The 25,681-nt window shown below is 34.9% G+C and overlaps 2 protein-coding genes and 18 non-coding genes across 20 annotated transcripts; 11 read left to right on the plus strand and 9 right to left on the minus strand.

The window, feature by feature from the left end:
* Nucleotides 1-434: 434 nt before the first annotated feature.
* On the minus strand, nt 435-8,995 carry tag-275 (Peptidase M12B domain-containing protein). Its single transcript, NM_076630.6, has 13 exons — nt 8,884-8,995; nt 8,696-8,836; nt 8,036-8,107; nt 7,887-7,987; nt 7,728-7,839; nt 7,084-7,244; nt 6,383-6,469; nt 6,019-6,148; nt 2,787-2,987; nt 2,650-2,735; nt 2,494-2,597; nt 2,335-2,438; nt 435-1,486 (listed from the first exon to the last, which is right to left on the minus strand). Exons 1-13 carry the CDS (start codon nt 8,929-8,931, stop codon nt 1,415-1,417), a joined length of 1,419 nt encoding a protein of 472 aa, NP_509031.2. The 5' UTR covers nt 8,932-8,995; the 3' UTR covers nt 435-1,414.
* Nucleotides 1,413-1,492, plus strand: C34H3.3. Its single transcript, NR_071230.1, has one exon. It is a non-coding gene; the product is annotated as an Unclassified non-coding RNA C34H3.3 (non-coding RNA).
* Nucleotides 4,462-4,602, minus strand: C34H3.12. Its single transcript, NR_071232.1, has one exon. It is a non-coding gene; the product is annotated as an Unclassified non-coding RNA C34H3.12 (non-coding RNA).
* Nucleotides 4,462-4,616, plus strand: C34H3.19. Its single transcript, NR_071231.1, has one exon. It is a non-coding gene; the product is annotated as an Unclassified non-coding RNA C34H3.19 (non-coding RNA).
* On the minus strand, nt 6,182-6,323 carry C34H3.17. The gene has a single exon (NR_071233.1). It is a non-coding gene; the product is annotated as an Unclassified non-coding RNA C34H3.17 (non-coding RNA).
* On the plus strand, nt 7,705-7,924 carry C34H3.23. Its single transcript, NR_071234.1, has one exon. It is a non-coding gene; the product is annotated as an Unclassified non-coding RNA C34H3.23 (non-coding RNA).
* Nucleotides 8,996-9,122: 127 nt separating the features above from the next.
* On the minus strand, nt 9,123-9,329 carry C34H3.15. Its single transcript, NR_071235.1, has one exon. It is a non-coding gene; the product is annotated as an Unclassified non-coding RNA C34H3.15 (non-coding RNA).
* On the plus strand, nt 9,198-9,329 carry C34H3.14. Its single transcript, NR_071236.1, has one exon. It is a non-coding gene; the product is annotated as an Unclassified non-coding RNA C34H3.14 (non-coding RNA).
* A 4,485-nt stretch (nt 9,330-13,814) lies between these two features.
* Nucleotides 13,815-14,005, plus strand: C34H3.11. Its single transcript, NR_071237.1, has one exon. It is a non-coding gene; the product is annotated as an Unclassified non-coding RNA C34H3.11 (non-coding RNA).
* A 3,817-nt stretch (nt 14,006-17,822) lies between these two features.
* On the minus strand, nt 17,823-18,973 carry odd-2 (Protein odd-skipped-related 2). Its single transcript, NM_076631.5, has 2 exons — nt 18,621-18,973; nt 17,823-18,544 (listed from the first exon to the last, which is right to left on the minus strand). Exons 1-2 carry the CDS (start codon nt 18,929-18,931, stop codon nt 18,091-18,093), a joined length of 765 nt encoding a protein of 254 aa, NP_509032.1. The 5' UTR covers nt 18,932-18,973; the 3' UTR covers nt 17,823-18,090.
* Nucleotides 18,974-19,002: 29 nt separating this feature from the next.
* On the plus strand, nt 19,003-19,143 carry C34H3.9. The gene has a single exon (NR_071238.1). It is a non-coding gene; the product is annotated as an Unclassified non-coding RNA C34H3.9 (non-coding RNA).
* A 288-nt stretch (nt 19,144-19,431) lies between these two features.
* C34H3.4 lies at nt 19,432-19,618 on the plus strand. Its single transcript, NR_071239.1, has one exon. It is a non-coding gene; the product is annotated as an Unclassified non-coding RNA C34H3.4 (non-coding RNA).
* On the minus strand, nt 19,469-19,618 carry C34H3.21. The gene has a single exon (NR_071240.1). It is a non-coding gene; the product is annotated as an Unclassified non-coding RNA C34H3.21 (non-coding RNA).
* A 992-nt stretch (nt 19,619-20,610) lies between these two features.
* On the plus strand, nt 20,611-20,744 carry C34H3.20. The gene has a single exon (NR_071241.1). It is a non-coding gene; the product is annotated as an Unclassified non-coding RNA C34H3.20 (non-coding RNA).
* Nucleotides 20,619-20,753, minus strand: C34H3.18. Its single transcript, NR_071242.1, has one exon. It is a non-coding gene; the product is annotated as an Unclassified non-coding RNA C34H3.18 (non-coding RNA).
* Nucleotides 20,754-21,615: 862 nt separating this feature from the next.
* C34H3.16 lies at nt 21,616-21,881 on the plus strand. The gene has a single exon (NR_071243.1). It is a non-coding gene; the product is annotated as an Unclassified non-coding RNA C34H3.16 (non-coding RNA).
* Nucleotides 21,882-21,916: 35 nt separating this feature from the next.
* C34H3.7 lies at nt 21,917-22,119 on the minus strand. The gene has a single exon (NR_071244.1). It is a non-coding gene; the product is annotated as an Unclassified non-coding RNA C34H3.7 (non-coding RNA).
* Nucleotides 22,120-23,211: 1,092 nt separating this feature from the next.
* On the plus strand, nt 23,212-23,429 carry C34H3.10. Its single transcript, NR_071245.1, has one exon. It is a non-coding gene; the product is annotated as an Unclassified non-coding RNA C34H3.10 (non-coding RNA).
* C34H3.8 lies at nt 23,263-23,549 on the minus strand. Its single transcript, NR_071246.1, has one exon. It is a non-coding gene; the product is annotated as an Unclassified non-coding RNA C34H3.8 (non-coding RNA).
* A 23-nt stretch (nt 23,550-23,572) lies between these two features.
* Nucleotides 23,573-23,719, plus strand: C34H3.22. The gene has a single exon (NR_071247.1). It is a non-coding gene; the product is annotated as an Unclassified non-coding RNA C34H3.22 (non-coding RNA).
* The last annotated feature ends 1,962 nt before the right edge of the window (nt 23,720-25,681 follow it).

Below are 25,681 nucleotides of genomic sequence, written 5' to 3' on the forward strand. Positions count from 1 at the left end.
TGTCAGCATGCTAGGTAATTGTTCAAAACTACACATATAAAAGTTTTCAGTGAAAAATTATTGCTTTAGGTTTTTTCAAGATTCATTCCTAAAACCTAACTCGCAGGATGCCAGCCGCTTCATCTAATGACATAGTTCTGGTCTAGCAACTATAACAAATCAACTTTCTGAATAAATTATGAGCAAATTGTTATTATCATTTTCGTGAGGTGTTCTCAGTTTGAACGTTTAATTTATTTGAATAGTTTGTGAAATTTTGGGATTGAAAGTGGATTATTCTAACATTTTTCATGCATTGTGGCAAGCTTTTTAAAACAAAAATTCAATATTCAACAAGTTTAGCTTAATAGCAAAAAAAATGTTCCAAAATTTGTAGCCAAACTTTAATAATTTAGCTAATTTGTCAATATATACTCTATGCTCCGAAAATAAAATATCAGCAGAACATTTATTTCGTAAATTAACATCTTATTTCCAACTACGTTTGTGTGTTTTTTCTTCAAAATGAATAAATCATGATAAGAGTTTCCTCGAGAAGACGAGTTGCGTGTTCAAGTGAAACAAATCTGAATACGGAGCAGTGAAATAAGATTGTCGATTGCGTGACGATGAAACATTCGGTTCTCACAATTCTGCTGGGTGTCGGAGCAACCAAATGATTTTTCCAATGAAGCTCGAGCAAAAAATAGAAGGTTCGGGTAAATGGAATAGGGGTTGCACGGCGTTAAGAGGAACATGTTTCGCCATTTTAAATTGAAAATGAGAAATGTTTTTGCTCCCGTCACTTCTAGCTTTTTTGCCGAGTTGGCGCTCCCTGGTAATTGGCTTTTCAAAGCTAACACAGTTGAAGTTGCTGAAATGAGCAAGTTTTCATAATTATTTTTTGAAACAGAAAAAAATACATACACACTGAAAAATTGAACCAATATGGCCTTATTTTAAAAAAAGTGAAATTTCAAAAACATAATAAATTTTCAAAAAAATTTCAAAAAATATGAGCACCAGAAATATAAAAATAATGGAATCTGTGAGCAACGAGAAGTTTTCAGAATAAAGAAAGATTTGTGGCTGGCGATGGAAATAAGTGATAAATCACCGGCATGGGTGACTGATTAGAATCAAATTGAGAGTGGTGAGAGTTTTTAATAAGAAAAAATTGAAAAAAAAAAACAAAACTAAAAAATACAAATAAAAAAAACAATGGGCGCTGAAAAGCCAATCTTGCACATAAAACCCATAAAATTGAACTGGATAAAGAAAGGGAATAAGGAAATGATGAGAACAGTGAACCCTTCTAATCACACAGGAAAGAATTGACATATGAATGTTTAAAACGGCTCCAGCATCAAAATGAAATGTTTGATGTGATGATGGGGCGCAGGAATGTGTGTTTTGTGGTAGAATCAAGCATTGCTTAAAATGAAAACGACGATGTCGAATTGGATGTTGTTGCAGTGCTGTTGGTTCGAGGCGATTGTAATTCAACCTGAAACATCACATTTTGCGACTAAAATATGCAAAAATTGCATTCGTTGGGATTATGAGGTTTCTTGGAAACTTTGCAAGAAATTGAGCATTTATTGAAAATCTATTATTTTGTTCACTTTTTTACATTACAGTTTTTCCTTTTCCTGAAAATTGTTTTCAAACCCTTTTTTATCGCATTTTGAATTTTTTTTCTGATATATATATATACATATCTGTTCAAAATTCATTGTGTTTTTTTTTTAAATTATTTTTTAAATGATATCTTTAGTTTTACGACAAAATAACTTTTATTTTTTTTTTAATTATTAATTTGCTAAATTTTGCTAAATTTTCTGAAATTTTTCAAAAGAAATGCAGTGCATTTGTAAATTTGGTCTAAAAATTGAGAATACAACACTTATAAAAGTTTTATTTTCAGGAAAATGTCATAAAATTTCCATGTTTCAGATCAATAACTAAAAAAACCTTTTTTAAAATCATTGAATATATTCGGAAAATGAAAAAAAAAAGTTGTTTCATTTATTTGTTAAATTTTTTTTTAAATACATTTTTCCTGTTTAGACTCTTTTCATTTTTTTTAAGTTTTCAATTGAATTATGTTTTTAAAAATATAATTATTTAATCGAAATATATAAATTTAAATAACTTATTCGTTGTTAAATTTTATCAGTTTTTAATTCTCCGAGACCACATCCATTTTATAGTCACTACTTTACAATTATCACACATTCCACTCTTCGGAAAAAGTTTCCTCTTGTAAACTATCAAATTACCGAAAAGTCAGACCACCCAGTAAAAGTGTGACAAAAAGAATGTAAAACGAAGGACGTGCCACTTCACACTCACCGTTACTCGGTTTATTGGAACATTTGGCGGGTATGCCGGGCACGTTGGCACTCCCGGAGGTAGTGGGTATGCGGATGGCACTTCTTGCTCCTCGAATTCGTCATCTGAAATAATTTGGAAAATAATTGACTTTTGAAGATAGTAAAATTAAAATTCTACCAGAAAAATCGTCATAAAAGCTTTCTCGGTATGATCCGAAAACTTTTGTCGTCTCGTATTGTTGACCAGATCCGGGGGCTACTACTTGAATAGTAGTTTTCGGTCTGAAATTAAACTTTTTCGTGAATTCATTTTCAGTTTGGAAAAAAAACTTACGGTGGTGGCGGCGGAGGAACCTTCGGCCTTTGGATCGTTGCAAATCGAGAATCATTCGATACAAGAATAGTGTTGCTTCCAGAAATCTATAATAAAAAAATTAACTTTCAGTTTCAAAAAAAAAGCTTCATACTCACCGAGGAGTGTGACATTTTCCTATTTTGATATGGACTGGCGGCCAGAATTTGAATTTGCCCGTTCGTATACGGGCTAGCATTTCCTCGGTCATGTTTTGATTTGTACATTTTAAAGCAGTTGAGCATTGTTCCGGTGTATCTTCGAACAATGAACCAGGTAGCAATGACCAGGAAGGCAACGAATGACGCGAGAACAAGGACCTGAAATCAGATTTCAATTAGATATTTGCATGAACATAAATCAATGGGTTACGGGGACTTATATGGAAGAAGGGGTGAGATAGATATTCGAATAGAAATGGAAATAGAATTGAATCGATGAATGAGGGAAATCGGGAACGAAGACAGGTGGAATTCAAAGAAGTGTCGTCAAAAGGGGGCCAGGAACAAGAAAGATAACAGCTGTGTTACTAGTCATCGTAAACATTCGGAGCGGCCACTCTTTCCCTATTTTTCGCATTTTTCGCCACGGGGTTCCCGCCGGCGTTCATTGATGTTTTGTACAAAACATTTCGACTAGCTTGTCGACCGCGTGTGATCGATGGCACCCGCGAAAAGTTGCAGAATGAAATTTGAAGCCGTGGGGGTGTCCTCACACACACAGGTACAAATTTTCAAAATTTATTTCAGTCATTTTTTTGTTTCAATTTTTATATGAAATGAAGGTATTTGTGTTCTATTGTAGAAACAATATGTTTACTTCTATCCGTGCGGCTAGTTCTAAAATTGGACCGTCGAAAACTGAAAAACGTGCAACCAGAGATGTCCGGCACATTGAAAAAAATCCCCTTTTTCGACTTTTTGTGCCCCCGGCTTTAATCAGAAATTTTTATAGAAAAGTAGAAAAATATTAGTATTTTCTGAAAAAAACCTTACTGAGTGTACTAAAAATTTGTCCATAAACTGCAACAATTGGGCAATGTGCCGAACGGCATGCACATTGACACTTTTTGAGCAACTTTTTTAAACGAAAAAAAACCAATCAACTGTAAAGTTTTTTTTTCAAAATTTACGATTTTTCTCCACATTTCTGAATAAAGTTTAAAAAAACTGCCGCAAATTTCTGTATTAATTCTAAACATAAAGCTTTTGAAAAAATATTGTAACATTTTTTATTTAAAATAAAAAGAAGAGTTTAGTTTTTATCAATTTTTCTGGAAGTCGATGATCGAAAACACATTTTTTAACAAGCGACAGTGCTTTGGGTTTCTCGAAAAGTGTGATGCAATATATATAAACAACTTATTGCCGTGTTATTTGTTTTTCAGCTTACTGATTTCAAACTGAACGAATATAAAAATTTTTGGAAAACATACAAGTCCTTTTAAAAACAACTTTTCATAGAAAATAAGCGGCCTGGATAGACGAACAAAACATGGGCATATGAAGTGAAATTGTTTCGCCACTCGCCCATCTGCTAAGATATAGACATATCTCGTAAAAAAAAGCGATATGTATTAATGTGATCTACTCTCAATGCGCCACTTGGAAGAAATCATGTATAAAAACCACTAATAAAGATATACATCGACAATTCGATGAATATGACATTGAGATTAATGAAAGCAGCAAATTCGCGACAAATGAAAATGAAAATGTTATGAGGAAAACTAAAAGTTTACAATCATATTTTGAGTGAAAATGAACTTGACAGATCGGTCCGAATGTTTTGAAGTTTTGAAATGACCTTCGACTTAAGGGCTCATTCAGATACCCGAGACGGAGACAGACGAAGCGCAACAGTTGGCACGCTCTCATTACTCGCGTTGATCTATTATCTTGGTCCGCAGTCCGCACGCCGCAACGGATTTGCGAGTAATTTTCATAACTGACTGACGGAACATTGAGAGACTGAGAGAAAAATTGATGGATTGGAACGGAACATCATCGGAAAGGTGGTATCTAAGACTCTCAACTTGTTGTTAGTTTCCATTTTATAATGGTAGGATTATAATAATATTATACCTGCGGATGAATAATAACTGGAATGAGATCATGTAATAAGTTTAGGTTGACCTTTAGAAAAGACGGTTCTACGCAGAAAAAATTGTTGAATGCCCAAAACTAGCAAATTTGCTCTCTTAAAAAGTCTATAAAAATACTTTGTTAGAGTCTGGGCAAGCAAATTTCTAACTATACCTAGAAGTTTTCATCGGCATTTCCACAATTTGCTCAAGTTAGTTGGAATGTTTCTGCGAATTTAACTACAAAAAACTATTTTTCATTCGGTTATCTTAAGTGCAATCCTAAATGGACTAGGGACTTCTAGACCATTTTTTGACATATTATTTAAGGACAGTCCTTTGAATTATTAAAAACAAAGCCATAACGCACAATGCGACAACAAGAACATCATACATAAACTTGTTGAACTGATGACTAAATTTAACAGAAAACTATAATTTTAAAGTATTAGTACTGTAAAACTATAACTTTAAATTCCTTTACCATTGAAAAAAAAAACTCACATCCAAACAGTTAAATCTATCTGAAGTTAAAAGAGGAAAAGTTGTCAACAACTTCAAATCACATACAATTTTATTTGATGATCCAAAAGAAATGGTTGTAATAATGTTAAGAGCAGTGACCTGACAAATTGTGGGAACTACAAGCTTCTTGTTGCAACATTGTGACAGGAAACATTTTGTGTTTAATTTTAGTGAGAAGCAAAAACTGTGAAAAGATGGGAGTGCAAGTTGTTAACTAAATCAAATTTCTCACTTCTGATGGATCAATGAACAATAAAGTTGTTGATTTCAAACTGGAAAATGATACAAAACATTTGGAAGTGGAACTAACTAAACTTAGTCGACGAAAAAAGCGCAATAAAAAAATTCAAAAAAAACCGTTCTTTCCCTATTAGCACAGAGGTCTCTATTGAAACTGCAATTTTATTAACGTTACATCCTATTAGTCATATAAATTTTATTCTGGATACCACAAGTGGGAATTTTTGTTTTTTGAAAGTAAAAAAATCATAATTTTCCGTATAATACTAAAAAATTATATATAGGTTGCTTGTACATTTTTAGCGAATCGTCAAAATACTTTTTAGATTTTTGAAAATTTTGAGTTTGACAGGTTTTATACACTATTCTGTGAGCCAATTTTAAATGAAATAACATGAGTTTGAATTCAAAATAGGTATTGAAGAGTAGTATTTTCCGGAAAATACGGTAATTGAATTGCTACCTACTTATAAATCAAGAAAGTACAGAAAAGAGAAACTCACCAAAAAGAAGGGGTGCATAAAGAATCGACAAGTGTGTGGCTGGCAGTTGAGGTCGGAGCAACGACCTGGCAACCCACAATCACAGTCTTCTCCATTTTCGAGAACTCCATTTCCACAGACCGGCTCACTTCTACAATATCAATTGTTTGCGCGGTGTCATGTTTGGTGACTGCCCACACACACACACACACACACATTCACGCATTGCTCTTTCTCTTGATTACCATCTAAGGTTGACAACAATGGCACAGTCTTTCGCAAGAGTGCCATTGAATCAAGATAAGTAAATAGGTAATAAAAGGGCGCTAACTTGTGGCTGGTATGAGTGCAACTAGTCGAAATCTTTTTTTAAAGAAAAACTCACTGTTCGAAAATTGGATGCTTGAGAATGCACTTGTTCTTGTAGATGGTGTTTACAAACTGTTGAACTGTACAATCGTGATCAAATCCTCTGCAATTTGAAACATTAAAAAAGTTTATTTTCCCAAGGAACTATTTGAAACAAGCTCTAATATGGAAAAAGTTCGACTAAAGTGGTCGACAGTTGCAGCTTTCAAAAACTGTAGATAGCCAATTGACGTAAATTAAAAGTACCGGAAATATGAGCTCCGTAAGTTTTGTAACTTTTTACGCGTAGACATGCACTTTGTTTAAAAAAAAATCACACTTCAAGCTAAAAATTTCACAAACCTTAAAAAATATTTGAAAAAAAAACTAATCGAATACTGAAATACAAGATAAACTGTTTCAATGTTTGAAATATTGAAAGCATTTAAAACTGCCAAAATTTTCCGCCAAATAGCAATTTAGCAGTTTTGGAAGTTTTCGAGCCCTTTTAAAAAAATAGTCTGTGCATTAACAAAAACGTTCCCAAAAAAATTCACATTTTTGGAAATTTTGGTAAGTTACAAAAAATTTGATTAACAATTCTGAAAAACGTAACAAATGTTGGAGTTATTTAAGTGATATTCGGTTATACTAAATTATCATCAACGTAGACTAAATTCCCAATTACGACCTTTAAAAAATTTCAGAAACCAAACAAATAACAGCCCATTAACTTACGGGATTTTTAAACATCCATCCTCCTTCAGTGAATCTTTCGGCGTGCACAAGCAGTTCGGAACATATATGGATTCATTGACAGCTCGATGCGGTACTCCTACCAGATGGGCCACTTCGTGGAAAAAGATCGATCCCATTGCCCTTGGCTCATTCGGATAGAACTGTAAATTTTGTACAATTTCCGTTACACACCCATCTCGAACTTTTTGGAGCAATTCCCATGCCCATTCTTATATTACGAATCTGCGCGATTAGGCCGTATCCTTTAACGGAAATGGAGAACGAGGAAGACTCATTGGCTGGGGAGCACTTTGAAGCCATTGCGAATAGCTAATTTGAGAGCCAAATTGCGCATGCCCTTCATTCATCACATCGCCTTGTGAGCGAAAACGAGAGATGCGGGCATGCTTAAGGATATACCATATTATCGTCGATGCGTGGCAAAACACACATAACAATTAAGGAACAATCGTTAAAGTGTGTCTAAGGGTGATAAAACTGTCTTTTAAAATATGCCGACGGTTGTACACAATAATAAACTGCGCCGTTCGGTGTTTTGTGAAGAAAAAAAACACGCCATAAGCGGTATGAGTGTATCTACAAGATCTTTTGATAGAGACGCATGCTAATAAAATCTGACTTACGCCGGACAATGATACAGAATGTGATGAGCACATTCCATTGACATACGCTAATCCACCGGCATACTTGTATGATATAAGAGTTGCAAATTCGTGGTCAGGTAGTTTGTGCAACCTGGAAACTACATTCAAAACCTTTAACCAAAATTTTTCAAAATTCACCTCGAATTTCTATATTCATGGAAAGACTGTAAACTGAGATCTCCTCGGTTTGTTTGTAGAATACCAACGACAATAAGACCTACACCAAGTTGGTTCAAGTACTGGAATCATTGACGGTGTCAAGTTGAGCAAACATTCAAATAACTTACTTGATTCGCTTCGTCCACCATTTTCATGATATTGAGTTTTACGCGAATCATGTCGAACTCGTAGTATGCAGTCTGGAAATTGAGTTTTGATATTTTCCATAATTTGAAATGCATATTGAATTAAAATATGAAACTTTCAAAAATTGAATGGAAATAATTGAAATGTTTGATTAAAAATGGATGTATTACAAGCTGATTCAAACTTTGTATCATTTATGAATTAAACCAAAGGTGGAGCATCGCCAGTTAGACATTTTTGTAAACTATTCAGATGCTGTTTAAAAAAAAACTAATCAAATGTATTGTCACATGAAAGCTTTTTCAAGAAATTCGAATTTTTTAATTTCAAATCAGAAAGCGGTGACTATTTGTTGCCTATTATAATTTTTTAAAGTGGCCAAAAAATTTAATTTTTTTTTTCAACGATTGGATTATTCAATTGAATTTAAATTTTTAATACTTGAACATTATAAATTTTAAAAACTGCTAGAATGCTCAAAATTTCTAAAAGAGGTCACATGCTTGGAAAATTTTGTTAATTTACCAAAACGTTGACAAAAAATTTTGAAAAATCTGAAAGTTTTTGGAATTTTACAATATTCGGTTATTTTGGTGGGTGCATTTATATAGGTGCATTTTAATTAAATTTGAAATACTTACAGTTTTATTATCCACAAAAACCAAACTTCTTATGAAAACTGTTGTACCAGAATCTGTCGACGCTAAACTGTAATCTGGCGCTTTCGCACCCCAAACTGCTGCTCCATACTCGATATGTTTTTGCTCCAGTGTTGATACAACCTAAAATATACAAAAAAATAAACCAAAAAACTTGTATTTACACTTACGTTAAAAAAAATGCAGCTAAAAACCAGAATAATTGATAACTTTCTCATAGTCCTACACCACCGTCCAAAATTCAAGGACTTCGTTCGTTCACTTCATGCTAAAAATCTGAAAACAAGTTTATTAATGACTGAAAAAAAGCGGTGACCAAATTAGAAGGTTGTCAAATATTGATAAGAGTAGTGGCACGCCTTGTAATTAAGCCTTAAAGACCGGGAGGTAGCAGTCAATGTGAAAAAAAGATAGAAGTGAAGAACAGTAAAAGCTTCATCTGCCCTACTGGATCAATTAAACTTGTGTACATTTGTATCGTAAAGGAGGAAGAATGTGTGAATTGAAAAAGTCAGCAGGATTTCCCTTTTCCCACTTATTGTAGAATGTAGTAGAATCTAGATCCAGAGATAGAGTAAACAGTTGAGGACAAAGTTAATGGAACATGACTGAGGCCTTCCCATAAAAAAGTGTCTAGATTTTTGAATGGTAAGATAACCCATCGGAACAACGGATCAGCAGTCATTAATTCTCAAAAAAATGGGGGAAAAGAGAACGTCAAAGTTTTCCCTTCCAAGACGCATAAAACATAATGTCAAGGTGACCCGATGTAAACGACTCGCACCCGTTTCTCGGTCAAAAGGGCAACATATGGTTCTAGATGAGAAGCTGGAGTAAGAGTCGCCAATATCAAAACTGATGTGGAACACATTTTAGACACTAGCTGTCGGATTTATGGATGAATAATATGCGAAAGTGCGCGTAATTACCACATGTAGGTGTTCGAGTGAGAGGGGCCAATATATACATAGTACCAGATTGTTTATCGGGAAGTGTTGAGGGAAGAGGAGAAATGCAGCGAGAGAAGAGTGGACGGCAGGACGGCGGGTAAAAGTGCGTTGCGAACTGACCAGGCGGCTGTCCAGTGATGAACACGACAAAATGACCCTTTCCCGGGGTCTGCTCTGGACACTGAATTGCAACAGAGACACACATACACACCTTGGGACCGGCACCGAGAGCGCCGGTAGGCGTGGATAAAAAGTGCAGTCACATTTGCGTTGATGAATAGGCGCCGGCGGGCGAGGGTGGCGTCCTGTGGGGCGTCGTGTAGAAAGTGCGAAAGATGAAGAAATAAAGTGCGAAAGATGAAGAAATCCGTGTGGTAAGGACATGCTAACTTGTACAATATAAGCCGGCGTGAGTTCAGAAGTCAACTTTTTATTTAATTCATTGAATTCTATGTTACGTTTACATAATTGAGTATGAACAAGAAAATTGTGTAAAAACACTTTTGTTTTAACTTTATTTTTGCGGTAAAAAACCATAATACAGTTTATTTTCTAAATGTTTTAGAACTGAATTAAAATTTTTGGTAAATATAAAAATTGGAATGACTTTGGTGATAAATATTTATTCAAGAAAGAACTGGAATTGATATAATAAAAGAAGCTCATTCTTATGATATTCTAAATGATTGAAAAAGGAACAATGTGTGATTGTCTATTATATAATGTGTTGCAAAATTTTAATTTTTAACAAAAAAATTGAAAACTCTTGAAAATAGATTTGTAAGTAAAACCTTGTTTAGTAAATTGACAATGAAATTTTTTGAAAAAAAAAACATTTAATTTAACATAATCGGCAAATTTACAGCGACTTCTCAACCAATTTTTGCAGAATTAAAAACGTCAATCGCGAAAGTTGCAAAATGCTGTCAAAGTTTGGCAAATTCCTCCGAATGGCAAATTCCTCCGAAATGGTCCTTTGGTTGAACAAAAATACGGACTAAAACTACCTATTGTTGGCTGGAAAGTTGCCAAAATTTGTTGGAAAATTGCTAAAGTTGGGGGGAAAATCAGAAAAAAATAAAATTGGTCGACAAGTTGCGGCTAATCGCCAAGATACAATGGACGAATTGTACGTTTTTGAAATAATTTAAAAAAAAGATAAGAATTATGCAAACTTTCTAGTAAGTTTGCTCAAAAATTAAACTAAAAGACCTAACATTTGCAAAGCCAATTTTTCTCAATCTACTCTCCCTCCAGGAAGCAATCTGGATATGCAAATCCAAGCCGAGATAAAAAGAGAAGAATAAAGAAGAAAAAAAATGTTTCTCTCTCGAGAGAGAAAGATGCATTTTGAGTGTTTCCTAAATTGTTGCAATTTTTGCTCAGGGTGGCCAAGGTGCATTTTTTGTCATTCACCACCAAATATATTCTCTTGGGAGGCTATCAATATGCAACAGGATAGAAAAATGGAAAAAAATTCACAAAATTGAACGGACCCTGTGTGCTCTTAAAGTGCTTAAAGTACACGCAATGTTCAGAAAGTGCAGGCTCCTAAAGTTGGAAAACTTTCGAATGTCTTTTACAGATTAGTTTGAGGTTTGAATGGAGAACAATACTGCTTTTCCGGTAATATTGAAAAGTGAAATGGCAATGACCTTCTCAAATACAAATCTGTTGTCTCTGCTTCTGCTTCTGCTTCCGACTTAAGCGATAAACCTTAAGCTTAACCACTTGCTCACGTTGCCACCAGACGGGATTCAAGTAGTCCTGCTGTTGCTGCTGCAGCTGCCCAAGAAAAGGCTGACGAAATATGGCACCGCTCCGAGTATTCCGGAATCGTGAAATGCTCCTCCAAACTGCCAGATGGGAGACGAAGATGAGTAGGCAGGCGGAAAAAGCCCAGGCGAAAACGGAACGGATAAAGAGAGAGCGAGGTGAATCGTTTTCAAACACGATGAATAATTAATGATTGGTCATGAAGAACACAGAAAAAGGTTTTAAGGGGCGTGAGTTTTATGGCGGATTGGAGAACGATTTTATGGTGTGTGGGAAATGGAGAAAATGAGGAGGGAAAATGAAGAGAAAGGGTGGAGATTATAAAGGTAATTATGCATAGGTTTTTATTCGTTTCAATTCCATTTCACTGACCGCAACATAACAGGATCTTACTTTCTAGTTTTAAAACCGAACATTTGAAAGTTCTGAATTGAACTGCAAAAATAGAGGAAAAAACAAACACGACTACAGGAAAATTTAATGATAAAATGGATAAACAACCAAGATTTGGGTGGAGTCTATTTTTGATATTTTGAAAATGGAGTATCGAAATTTGAGACTTTTTAGACCCAAAAACAATTTGAAACTACCGACTTTTCCAAACTGATGCTCCATTTGCTATCAAAAAATTAAAATTAAAATTTTTGAAATTTCGAAAAGCAAGTGTTGGATAGGCAAATTTGTGTTCACAGTTTTAATTAGGGAGATTGAATTTTGAAAATTTTTAGGTTCTTTTGATCTCGGTTTTTTTTCAGTTAGTGCAGTTAGAAAAATAGAATGCCTCTGCATACAAAAAATGAGTCATATAGAAAGGTTCAAAAGGGCAGAGGTGGAGTGCACATGTAAATGGATTCAGACAGTAAGGTCAACAATTGACAGTACTCTTTTAACTGGGTAGACTTTATTGCCCTTGAGCTAAAAAAATGGGTCTGCCGAATTGAGTTGTAGAGAGAGCAAAGGGAGTTATTACTTATTGACAAAGTGGACAATTCGTATTTTTATTTTTTATTTACTCGACGATGAAAAATTTATAAGAAAGAATATACTGGCTCAAAAAGATTGACTTTATGTTTTGTGAATGTGAAGAATGCTTCTAGTTTCTAAGCGTTTTTATTGGAAAATGTAAGAAATGGTATTTCTGTTGTATTCAGAGCAGGCTTTGAACAAAAAATGTTTGTTGAGAATTTGAAAAACAAAACCCCACTTAATAAAAAACCAGACAGTGAATGTACCGCTTATAGGTAATCTGTCTTCTAACTGGGATCACTGCTAACAAAAAATTGAGTATTCATACTAGTAAGAACACATGTGTATGTGTTAACACATTGCCGCGCGCAAAAACTGAATGTCGGTGAGTGACGAATGATGGAGATGTGGGGGAATGCAGGGAGAGGGTACAAAAGAACGTACGCTCAATTGCACTGTCCCGGAGAATTTTAAAATGAAAAACTTCCTAGATCCAAGCACAAATGCATGGGCAAAGAGTATCTTAGAAATCCGAAGAAACTCTACCGACAAGAGAAACAACCAAAACATTTAGTTGATTTGACAAAACATGAAAGAAAATATTATGTATTATAAAAAACTTCTTTATATTTCTTTGAATTTACCGCGCAAATATTTTGCATGGTTTTTGTTGAGCATCTTTTTCGTGAGTTCATCAAGATTGCAAGCACGGAAAAATGGGTTCGAACATGATTTAGGCGAAAAACAGAATGTTAAAGGTAAATAACAAAAAAAATTTAAAAATTTAATTACAAAAGACGAATAATAAATTAGACTAATAAATTACTAATTTTTCAAATAAAAGCGAGAGATACAGTTCTTAAACGCTAATAAGTTCATCATTTTATAGTTTAAAAATTGTATAGGAATTTTACAAAAATGAAGTAATATAGCTCAACTCAAAAAGTTCTCGGTTCTGTATTGCAGAAAAAAATTCACTTATTTGTCAAATTGAAAAAAAAAATTATTAATGGTTATTAATGATGGAATAAACACATTTAAAACCTAAATCAATTAAAAACAGCGTAGAAAATAATATTGGCTGACTTCCAAAACAATGATAGGAAATAAAATTGAAATACAATATTTCGTGGTTTTAGCACTATTATGAGAGTTTAAAATATTTCCTGCTAATTTCACTTTCAAGAAACTTTGTTCAGCAATACACTAAAAAAAGCTACGAAAAACACATTTCTAAATATCTAGGTAAGACTGTATGCACTACAAAAAAGAGTTAATGGGTAAACGAGACCGGGTGATAGTACAAACAAGGTACCGAGTGCAGTGCTTCAGTGCTAGAGAACTATCGTTAGAAATATCGGTTCATTATTTTTTATTGTACAACTACATGGCTCCGTGCAATTTTAAAAGCTCATGCTCTTGCGCAATGACTACGAAAAGACCGAGCCCTGCCATTCGGACACATTTTGATCGAGAGCTGGTCCTCTTGCCATTAATTTTGTGGGTGTCCGGCAGGATGGAAGACGAGACAACTACTCGTTCAAGCACTTGTCACGAAACGAGAAGCTGTTGCTGGGAAAAGATGGAAGAAAATGGACGAGAATAAGGGAGAGTGGGGGGGGGGGGGTGGTTATAATAAGTGACTGATTAATTGGGTCTGTGTGCTTCTGGTTAATAAAGGAACCTGAAACATGTCGGAACAGAAAGAATGATTCAATTACGAGAAGAATGGGAGAAAATGCGACACGAGATTTGTAAGGACAAACTGGTACGGGGTACACTTCAAGCACAAAAACACTTTTTTGCAAAGAGAAAGATTTGCATTGCTTCTAAATATAAATTAATTTAGTATTTTCTATATTTGAGCGAGACATAATAAATAAAGTTATAAAGAGTGAAAAAGCAGGTCAAGAATTGGAGGATTGGACTTTTATAACTAATCCAAGTTGCGCAGGATAATACTTTGTAAAAGATTATTCGGTAATACTCTATACAATCAATTGAAAAATCTTTATGTCATGCTGAAAATTGCTGTTAGGAACGTTTCAAGTGAACTCTTTGTTATTTTCGAATATAAAGGTGTTATTTTCAAAAATAACGGTCACTTTATCTTTTTTCTCAAGATCATTTTATATCGTATTTCTCTTTGATTTGATTATACCTACAACTAGATAAATAAACAAATATATAGAGAAAAAACCACTGGTTTCAAAAATCTTTGAAATGAAATACACTGTATTTTCTCTACTAGTAAAGCATGCAATACTAATGTTTAGACACCTACACCTATTTAGATACAATACTACTAGATCCTGCAAAACTAAAATACGCTAATATTTGAGGAATTTTTTAAAAATGTTTCCCATTAAGTAATGATACAATTTTATCAATTTCAATAACAAAAATCGGTACAAAAGTACCAAATAGCAAATGTTTCGCCTGATACGCGATAAACGTCTGAGCAGTATTCCAATTTTTCAACTTTTATCTTACCAATTTTGACTTGATATACCTAGTCTGTAAGAGTTTTCTTAATTTGTAAAGCAAAGCTATAATGCAATAAATATCAGCAACCTCAAATATAAGGCAAAAATGAAGGGGTGCAAAACTACTTTTCGAGAGATTTTTTTAGTTTTTCGTTCGTACATAAGTGAAATGTAGTAATCATAAATCAAATTAGTTTTTTTTTCCAAAAAAAAACACTCTCTAGTTATTTAGAAATCTATATTAGTACCTGTAAAAGTATCTGAAGACAGTATTGCAACCTTACTGGTAGTAGAAAAACGGCATATCAGTTTGACTCTGAAAAGAGAAAGATAAGCTTATGCGCAAGATTTATTAAATATACTTTCTGCAAGGAATCTTTGAATTCTGTTCGGTTATCGTTTTCTCGTTTTCTAATTTTTGTTCGTCATGTTGATACGTTCATTTCCTGCACAAGATCATCTTCGTTTTGTAAGATGGGAAATATTTTACTATTAACCGTTGCAATATTGCTGATTACTTATAAAAAAACGACAAAACTGAAAACCTTTATTTCAACTGAGTTTTTCATTTCACAAAATACATCACAATTTGTTGTCATTTATGTATTTCTGAAGAAGATTTCATTAGGTAGTTTTCTGAAATTTTGAATTATATTAAAGAAGTTTTGAAAAAGCTCACTACAAAATTCGTTTTTATGTTGTCACATTCTAAGTCTCTATAATCAGCAACCCCACAATTGATACTCCTCCAATTATGAAAAAATATGTTCAATTTGAGTATTTTTCTTGTTAGGATTAAAGTGAAAAATTCTTCCAATAATAAATCAGAAAGTATAAGTAAACTTAAGTAAACTTAATTTTCCAGAACATTTCAAACAGTGAGAACTAGAAAACTAGTCTCTCATTTGAAATCAAATTTCCAATTGTAAGTTTATGTTTTTAAAAGGCTGTAACATTAAAACGTACATTTTTATCAATAACATTTTTGAAATAATTAATTAAACACAAACACATTTTTTTTGTTTCAGTTTATGCTTGGTTTCCAAAATATTCCCCTAAAAAACAACGACCATAGTATGTCATCAAATCAGTTTCCCACTAGCCTTCTATGATATCAGAATGACCTGGCACCCCCATTGCATAACGGTCCCATTCAGTGTACAGACTAAGTAGTGATTAATAAGGAGTTGGTAGGTTATGATAACCGACACAGAATCAGAAACCCGTGTGTACGGCTGAATTGGTCGACATAAGCGGGTTTAGCCAGCGTTGCTCGTTTATCACTACCGTAACAAAATTACTCTGAACTGTAATCGATTGGCAACATATGAATGATTTTATCAATGAGAGGATTCAGTTTAAAATTGGTATCTCACGTGATCAATGAAATATGAAACGATTATTTTACAATCAAAATGTTGAAAAGTAACTATTCTTTCAGTTTAGAATATGGCATTGAAGTTTATAGAGAATCACGTAGAATTTTGTGTTCAAGCTTTCAAGTATTCCAATGATAAATAACATTTTGCTGTTCGGTTTACGAAATTATTTTAAATCATCACATCATTTTTTTAATAGACCATATTTTTCAACAACTCTCAGAACTACCAAATGTCAGTAGAAACAGTCTGAAAATCATTCTGAATACAGTCAATTTTCTCTTCAAATTCTTGCTATTACAGAAACATATTTTGTATAGGAATCTTTAAAATATACCTTTCATAGCTGCCGATGAGCACTTTGAACAAGAAAATTCATTCAAAAAATGACTAATTTTTTAATACGGTTTTCATAAACCTGTTTTTTTTTGAACATATCAACAAATGATTAGATAATTGAAAAAAATAATGTTTTCGTCGGTTGTAAGTTTCTTAACAACACACAAGTTTAAAACATATTTGTGCCAGTTTGTCTCTAATATGACTCGAAAATATGAAACTTTTCTAAAAAAACACTAAAATGTATAAAACCGTGTGATTTAACGTAATTAGAATTAGGAATAAATAATTAATCAATAGTGTCAGAATTGAGCTTAAAATTCAGTAAATGTGAAAATTGAGCGATTTTTTGTTTCTAGTCCATTCCGTATTATGAAAAACAAAACATACACCACAAAAACATTTTTTAATGCAATTTAACTTTAAAAAACATTTTCATGATTTTCAAAAAATGGGATTTTTGAAAACATTTCTGAAAATCTCAAAAAGCCCATAGCAGATTGCTAGTCGATTTTTCAACTTTCTTCTCCCTGTTGCTCTTTGTTTTGAAGATCAGAGTAGAATAGTAGTTACAGAAATGCTTTAGTCTTTTCAATCACATATCAATACTAGATTTCCGGCGAAAAATTCGAAAATGACCCTCAAACCAAGTGGTAGTCTGATCGCAATGAAAACTTCTGAATAAGACAAAAAAAACTGAATTTAAAAAAATCAGAACTTGTTTATTTCTAAGCATGGCAAAACAAATTTATCTTCTAAAAAATACAAATAAAAGCATTTCTCACACGACAAACCAAAGACATACTAATGTTGCGAAACATTACTACAACATGAAACTATTCAAATATATTTAATTGTCTGAAAATTTACTATGCTAAATCTTTAATGCCCAACAAAAAAACTTAGTTAAAATATTTTCAAGTTTGGTTTTCAAACCAATTTAGGAAATATGTGAGATAATTAGGGTTTTCAGAGATTTGGAATGAAATCTGTGTGCACAGTTTCATGAATTAATAGTCAATGCTGAAACTTCAATGAGCTAGCTCAAAAATTTGCACATTGTGAGCCCTTTGCTGTGGAGCTCATGCTGCCTTCTATCCTCTTCAAATCATTTCCGGTTTGAAAACAGACACCCATCTGCAATAAACGGTGCCGACCGTGGATATTGCACATATGATCCCTTGCTGCCCTCTTGTAAACTCTATACACCGTATTGCAACGTCATTCAGAAAATGTTTTATTTTTGGTACAATATTGTATCTGACACAATCACAAATCTAAAACTTTGACCCTATCAAGTATGAAGAGAGAAGGTAAATCGAAAAAAATATAGACATATGAAAAAAAAGAGTAGCATATATTGGAAAAAACAGATGATCCTCAAGTAATACTGGACAACATGAAAATGTTTAAGCAGGAATGACAAAATTGACCGTTTTCATAAGAAAGCCTAGATGCCAAATACTAATTCTCAGCAGAATTTAGCGATCAGGTGAGATTTGTGGGGATGTCATAGACGTCGAATTAAAGCTATCAGTGAGATTTTGAAGAATTAATGTTACTCGTGGATCCAGTTCAGGGAGTGGTGTTTCACTTTTGATTGGTACAACTGGAGCTCCAATACTGTGTCGGTTTGGATCATGTGTTGCACGGTGGACGAGGAGAGTTCTTGATTGGCAGAATCCTTTCCCACAGATTTCGCATTTGAATGGCCTGTCCTTTTGGTGGATATACTTGTGGTCTCTAAGATGATCCTGACGACGGAATGCTTTTCCACAAACATCACACGAGTATGGTCGCTCATCAGTATGTGTCCTTTCATGGATCAGGAGGTTGTAAGACTTGGTGAAGTGACGATCACAATATTTGCAGATGAATTCCTTCTTTGGTCGGGCTGCTCGGCCAGTAGTCCTTCCACGTCCAGGGATCATGAACCTAAAACTAAATAGTTGAGATGATACAGTATAAAATTTCTTATCATCATATCGTACATTATGATACAAGAGCTTACCATGGTTGATCGTAAGGAACAAATGGTCGAACGGCTGCAGTAGTGAGCGTCGGGGACATTTTTGGAGACACACTTTCTTCTTTGATCTTCTGTTCAGATTCAATTGAATCAGCCATGTGAGTGAAGTCAAATTTTGCTTTCTTGAGATCGGTGATCATTGGAATTTCTGGATTCATAGCAAGCAGCGCCATTTTCCTCTGCTGCAGAAAATTTTGGAGTTGGAGGTGTTGTTGTGCAAGCATCATTCGAAAAACTTGTTCATTTGATTGAGGAAAAATTGATGTTGGAACTTGTCGTTGCCACGGAAGCATTTTTGTGTGTGCGGGAAGGGCTAGTGTTGATTCCAGCTGAAAAGAAAACAATTATTTCAAATTGATTTGAGGTCGCAAAAATAGCGGAACGAGCAAATACGATTTGAAAAGAGGGAAAAATGATGATACCGTTGGGCAATGTAAGAGAGCAGAATTCAGAAGAAGGAGCGATAGTTATTGTTTGCTCCTTTTCAAGAGAAGTTGTCACTTTGTTAACGAGTATTATCGTCTTATGGGGTAATCTACTACAAACAAATCTAAAAGGAGGAGAGGACTGAACAGGCGGAGCACAATGTTGCGGTGGTGGTAGGGATGACTGTCAAGAAAGAAGGAGGATCACTTACAACTCAGTGGGATACTTTGACTCTATGGTGCCGCTTTTTTGGGAGGAGGGCGACTCACATTTTACACCACGCGTCATCTATGAATTTTTATAGACTCGCTAACACTTCTGAATTTTGGAAACGGCGATAACGAATGATTGGAAATGGAAGAGGGGCGAAATTGAAAGAAATTCTTTGTGCTGGTCGGTAAGTAGAAAGGTTTTGATGGCTTGTTGATGCTCGGGCGCATGATATTATCAAGTACACGGCGGCTATAAAAACGGTTGGCTTCCGTGCTTCGGTCCTACATCAAAGGTAGCCGACGTGCACGGAGGTGTTAGGGGAGTGTTTACCAAACAGTAGAGGTGTATGTGACTAGAAGCTATCTATCTCATTTGCAAGTTATGAAATTGAAGAAAATGAGAACCACATTTTCCATATTGACTCATAGAGAAAACCAGCAGAAAAGAGTCGAAAAGTGTAGAAAAAGTAGAAAAAAGTAGGGGAAAAATGAGAAAAAGGGAAAGCCTTTTCGGGTGAAGACTCGCGGTGATATGCAAACATTAGACATTTTCAGAAGGAAGAAAGTTAGCAGAAAAAAAGAAAAAAATCACAGTTAAATATGGGCCTCTTCTATTGACAATATGATGATACTGTGACTTTGACTCTCCCCGTTTTTCTCACTCTATTTCGGCGATGTGGAAAGAAGAATGGTGCCAAAAAAGAAACTTTGGTATCAATGGGGAAAAACGAAAGCGGACAGGGAGCAGAATATCATTCTCAACCTATTGTTATGATAAAATCGTATCGCGAGCCACCTATTTTCCCGCTTTTAAACATCTCAAAAATTTTTTGCTTCATGTATAATAGTTTAAAAACAAGAAATGATACAAATTATGATGCATGCTGGCCACATAAAAAACAGTAGAACCCTCTTCCGTACGGTTGCAAAACACAATTGAAAAATGTGGGTAAAACGGCGGGAAATTTGTCATTGAATCATATTAGCGGTTCAGACTAATACTAATACAAAATTTTATATGCACTTTTGTCGAAAATTTGGGCACTACAAACTGTATAAAAGTTTGATCTTAATTTTTCAGCTTGAAAATGATTTTTTTAACAGATTCTCCAATATGGAATTTCCAAAAGTGGTACTTTTCAATTTAGTTTTCACAGAATGTGCTCGAATGAGCACTGTCTAACTTAGCTAGCTAGCTACTGTGTAACGATAAAACTGTTGAGTTAAGACAGTTTTTGTTAGAGATCTTCAACAACTCACACAAATAGTTGAAAAATTTGCAGAACCAAGTTTTCAGAACATACAATATCGCCTATACTTGGTAGAATGGAGGAACTGAGTGGCTTCCCAGAAGCAGACGGAGGCGGCCACCACCTCGTGTTCAGCTCGTCTTCTCCTCCGACACGCCCACTGTCTTTGCTGCTGCTCTCTCGGCGGGCGCTGGTTGACTGACTACGGTAGGCCCTGTGCTGCCGTGCACCGCCTACTTTAGAAGTAGAAGTAGATCTTTGAAGATTTCATGACACCCTTTTCAAAGAAGTTTTAGACCTAACTATACTTTTAAAAAACCGTGAAACTGTCTGGAGCGATAAGAAACATAAAAAGCGCCTTTAGGTCTGGATAAAGTTTTTCTAGACACACGGGAACCGAATCTATAGAGAAATTCAAAATTTTTGATTAGGTAACTGTAGTACACCAAAAACATAAGTGACATTTTATAACTTGACTGATGACAACTTAGGACATCTTGCACTATTTAGATAACATTTGCACGACAGTTATACACCTTTCTAGCTACTCGTTAATGATGAGTTATGGAAGTAAACTGTCCTATTATAGTGAACAGAAATTTTGAAAATACACATTAAAATTTGACATAAAAGAGAATGACTTGGAATATGGAGTACCGCGCGGCAGAAAAACCGCCCACTTTTTTTTGAGCAAACCATTTTTCTTGGCTATTCTCCGTTTGAATTTGGTTTCAAAGACGACGACAACTTTTTATGAAACCTATCATGTTGGGGTGGTACGTGTTCCTTTTATGACTCTCACTACATAAACGTTCCCTTTTGGTGCAACATGCCGACTAATGATAATTGACTATTATCTTTGAAAACACTAGAGGTGAGTAGATGGGATGATAGTTTAATGATAAAAAAGACTTGGAAAAAATGAATCAAAATTCTATTTACCTGAAGATTATCCACCGTAGTGATGCCAAAGTCAATCACAAAATGAAATAAGGTGTGAGTCAATGATGATTTCCGGAAAAGGTGTGCGAATCGTGCAGAACAAGGTTCTTTCTGTGTGAAGAAGAAAAAAGGGTAATGATAACAAAAAGCGTAGGCTTCTATTTAGTAGGTAGTTTTAGGGGTACAATTAATCCGCTTACTGCAAGTTAGGGAGGAGCGATAATGCTGACAAGATGCAGTTATCATGAAGTTTTTGACGCCAATGTCTCGGTTTTGAAACAAAAAGGACATATCGGCTTATAGGTATGCGAAACTTTGTCCCAAGCAGTGGAATGATGGGAGGAATGTGGAAATTTTTGTAATTTCCAAGTAAATTTTTAAAAATTCTATTATGTAATTTCCCATGTCGGTATCCTCATAACCTCTGTGTTGAAGACTCCAACCGGTGTGAATTGTGCATTTCCATTAATCCCCTCCTTGAAGAAATGATACTCCCGGCTCTCATCCCAAACAGAACCCCCACTGTTTCAGACAAATAAACATCTTCCCTTTGCGCAACACCCCCGGGTACCGACTCCCAGAGTATTAGAATAGGAGGAGAACTTTTTGTGACGATACAAAAGAATAAATTGAAGGTATGTTGAAAAAGAAACGGACAGAAAATTCATTAGTGAGCGACGAGGGAAACCAGCATTGTTTTGTGTTACTGTAGATTATGATATCAGTTAGATTATGACACAGAAAAATTGTCATTTTTTCTTTTGTTATGGCAGAAGAACAGAAGACGAGGTAGATTTTTTGAAACCCTTCCAACAGGGTGCCACCTTCCGGCGGCACTGGTTACTTACCTAAAGAAGCTTGTCATACAAAAAATGCATTGATCAAGCCTGATAGGTTATTGTACCTTCTTTTCTTATTGCCTTGTTTGATCGCTGAAGAAGAGGTATGGAACGATATTTGGACCTCACTGATGAATAGCGAGGAAACAAAGCGGGGAGGCTGGATGAAAGGTGTCAGCAAGCATGCCGGCAGCTTACAGGGTTTAATTGTTAAATTCTGATGCCGACAACACATCAGCTGAGGGAAAGGGTCCTGTTTGCACATATCATTGCCTGCAATTGTGACTCATTCTATAAAGGGTTTTCTTATATTGGATGGATTAGAAAGCAATAATAATCGGAAGGCCCGATGACACCTTAGTGACACCCGATGGGAAAATTCTTAACTTTTCAGTTCCAATGTCCGGATGTTGAAGGTTTTGAAAACTTATATTTTGAGACAAAAACAACATCGACTTCAAAACTTAACAATTCATAACTAAACTGAACAGACATACCGTATTTTTTTAATTAGACTTGCACCCATCCCCTTATTGCTCTGACGGGTATTAAGGTTTGAAAAAAACTTGTCAGCCAAACTGCACTGTAATATTTTGGACGTTTTTTGTCACTGAACAATTTTTTGATAATTCCAAAAAGAACCAAGATGAAAACTGTCAAAGTGGAGCAACAGAGGGGGGGGGGGGGGGGTACAAGTTTAATTTAAAAAATACGGGAATTGTTTAACTTTTTGTTTTAAAATTCAACCTTCAAAGCTTTAAACTATTAATGTATGATTCTGCAAAGCTTTAAACGTCATCTTGAATAATATAATAGACACAGATTCTCATTTCGATGAAACAGTTTTGATACCTATCGTCACACTTTCCAATATCAGTTTCCTTATTCACAGCGTTTCTAAGCGCACAATTTTACGCTCTTAAGGTCTCATTGTTTGACTACACACCTTATCAAGAGATGTTATTGCATGAAAAAGCAGGAGAGCAAGCCGCCGGAGAGCACCAGCAGCAGCCTACCGTATTCATGAAGAGGGTCTTCGGAACCGGATCAGTGTTGTGCTGCTGCGTCAGATCGTTCTTCCTATGCTTTTCACTAAAACTTTACTCAAACATAGGCCCCCATCAATCCATAAACGGTCGCTGAGTGATTTTACTTGGAAGAGAGGGGGGGGGGTGAGGTGTAATGCACACGAGGTGATATCTTGTTTGTCCATTTACATACGTGAATCGACAAAAGATTAGAACGATCAGTGTGAGGTTAAGGGGGGGGGGGGCGGGGGGTCATGAGGGAACATTAAGGTTCAGGACACATTAACAAAGTAGAAAAGAACTGGGAACAAGCACGGGAAATGAGAGTCTATTAATCTTTGTTAGAACTGAGATCTCAATACTTGTGAGGTGGCCTGAGAAAATGAATGAGTGACCACTTGTGTATTTTTCTTAGCTCCCAGTTGTATATAATAGGTTATAATAATTCAACACCCAGAATTCCTCATAAAAGGTGCCCATATGTCTAGTTAAACGAGAAAAACGCAACCATTACAGTTGTTGGTTTTCCCCCCGTAGAACACCTCCTCTTAATTGTTGTGTCATAAAATGAGAATTTATGCACTTTAAAATAGGACGGATGGTCTTGAAAGGGTAGCAGGTGCTAAGAGGCACAGGCTCACTAGTTCATTCTAGATTTCACTTGAAAAAGGTTTCCATCAGCTGCCACAAAACGATGTACTTTCTCGAAAAGAAAGCGTTAAAATGCACAGCTGTAATGGGTCAATTTTGTATGAAACCGCTGCTCAGTCGATATTCAAGTGAAAGTACAAGTAAGGTGTTCGGGAATAGGATTAATTTCAAGAAAAACTTTCAAAAATGTTCAGTCGGATACATTCCTAATTTTATCTATTACCATTGAATGTTAGACTAACTCTCTACAAAGCGGAATGATTTGTCTATATGGTGCGATCGGAAAAAATTATGCTATTTGATAGCTGACTTCTTAGACTTTCAGCAATACACCCCGATGTGTCCAGTAATTTTTATCTGAAAAATTAGTATACATTTCAGTTTACTAATTAGAACTGCAGGTTCTGAAGGCCTAAGACGTCAGCTACCTAAACCCATAATTTTTTTTATAGCAACAGGAAGTCAAATTTGAGGTGACTGTGAAAAATATTTGGGCAAAGATATTGGGCAAAACTCAATTTATTGGCGGTGTATTGTGAAGTTAAAGTTGGTCTATAGTCATTAGGGAAATGATTAAAACCTATTTGTATGATGTTGAAATCAATAAAAATCAAAATAAAACTATTCAAAAAAATTTGGAAAGTTTTGAAATCAGTGATGAAAATTGATCTTGCACCACTTTTTGATAAATCTAAATCACTGTCGCGTGTTTGAACCTTTACAAGAATGTAAATGTTAAACATAAAACTGAAATAAAGTTTTTTTATACGTCGTCTTACAAAAAACCGTGAAAACTGAGTCCTCGCGGCTTTTTGATTGGAGATTTAATAAGTTCAAAACTATTAGAGGCTGCAAGACTAAATTTTGTCAGGCTCTTGATGTACTTATTTTAATAGTAAGTTCTTTAAATTTTGTATCTGTCATAATTCATATTTAATATTTCACATCTTAGCCAACAACTTCCAGTTCTCGTCACATTTCCCGCATTTTAGATGAAAGCTGTGACCATTGACAAGATTGTCATCGTCTTCCTCCTTGAACGTCATAAACTTACCGTAGTTGGATGAGGTGTCCGTGCACACATAACTGGGACGAAAGCATCGTTTATTGAGAGAAAGAGAGGACTCTCGGCACGCCGTAAATTGTCTCCCCCTTTTGCCCAGTTTTATTATTCGCGCCTCCTAACACAGCATCCTATTTTATTTCTTCCCAGGAAACTATTCACCGTGTGAAGAAGTGGGGGGGGGGGGGGATTCCTCACCTAACTGTACAAAGTTGGAGCATGTGGGCTGAAATATAGAAATGTTAATGTACTTGGGTGTCCTGATGTGACAAGACTCTTGATAAGGAGAACAAAGTTATATAATCTTGTTAAGGTCATTCATTCAATGGCAATATGAGCCCAGCCAAAAAAACTGCCATGTTACTGGAACATATAGGAAACAGAAGTGCAATAAAGGGAACAATGCAGTGAAAAAATTATTTGAGGACATTTACAATAAGTCAGATGATTCTTTTAAATTTTGCAAAAGCTAATTTAAGCTACGAAGAGCAGCGTTATACTTGACCATGTTCAAAAGAAAATTGTTTTATTACCGGTTTTGTCATTGACTCCAAGTTTACTTTGTGTGGAATGATTTTTTTGTCATAGCCTATAAAACTTAATTGGCGGCACACTTGAAAGGGAGTTGAACT

The sequence above is a fragment of the Caenorhabditis elegans genome, chromosome X (genome assembly GCF_000002985.6).
Source record: "Caenorhabditis elegans chromosome X".
Lineage (NCBI taxonomy): Eukaryota > Metazoa > Nematoda > Chromadorea > Rhabditida > Rhabditidae > Caenorhabditis > Caenorhabditis elegans.

What these genes read in the sequence shown, in the direction of transcription:
- tag-275 (NM_076630.6), bottom strand. Translation starts at nt 8,931, where the DNA reads ATGAGAAAGTTATCAATTATTCTGGTTTTTAGCTGCATTTTTTTTAAC. An exon ending in TTTTTGTGGATAATAAAACT is followed by an intron (nt 8,108 to 8,695) that starts GTAAGTATTTCA and finishes CTCAATTTCCAG; the next exon opens with ACTGCATACTACGAGTTCGA. An exon ending in CATGAATATAGAAATTCGAG is followed by an intron (nt 7,840 to 7,886) that starts GTGAATTTTGAA and finishes TGTAGTTTCCAG; the next exon opens with GTTGCACAAACTACCTGACC.
- odd-2 (NM_076631.5), bottom strand. Translation starts at nt 18,931, where the DNA reads ATGCTTCCGTGGCAACGACAAGTTCCAACATCAATTTTTCCTCAATCA. An exon ending in GTTCCTTACGATCAACCATG is followed by an intron (nt 18,545 to 18,620) that starts GTAAGCTCTTGT and finishes ATTTAGTTTTAG; the next exon opens with GTTCATGATCCCTGGACGTG.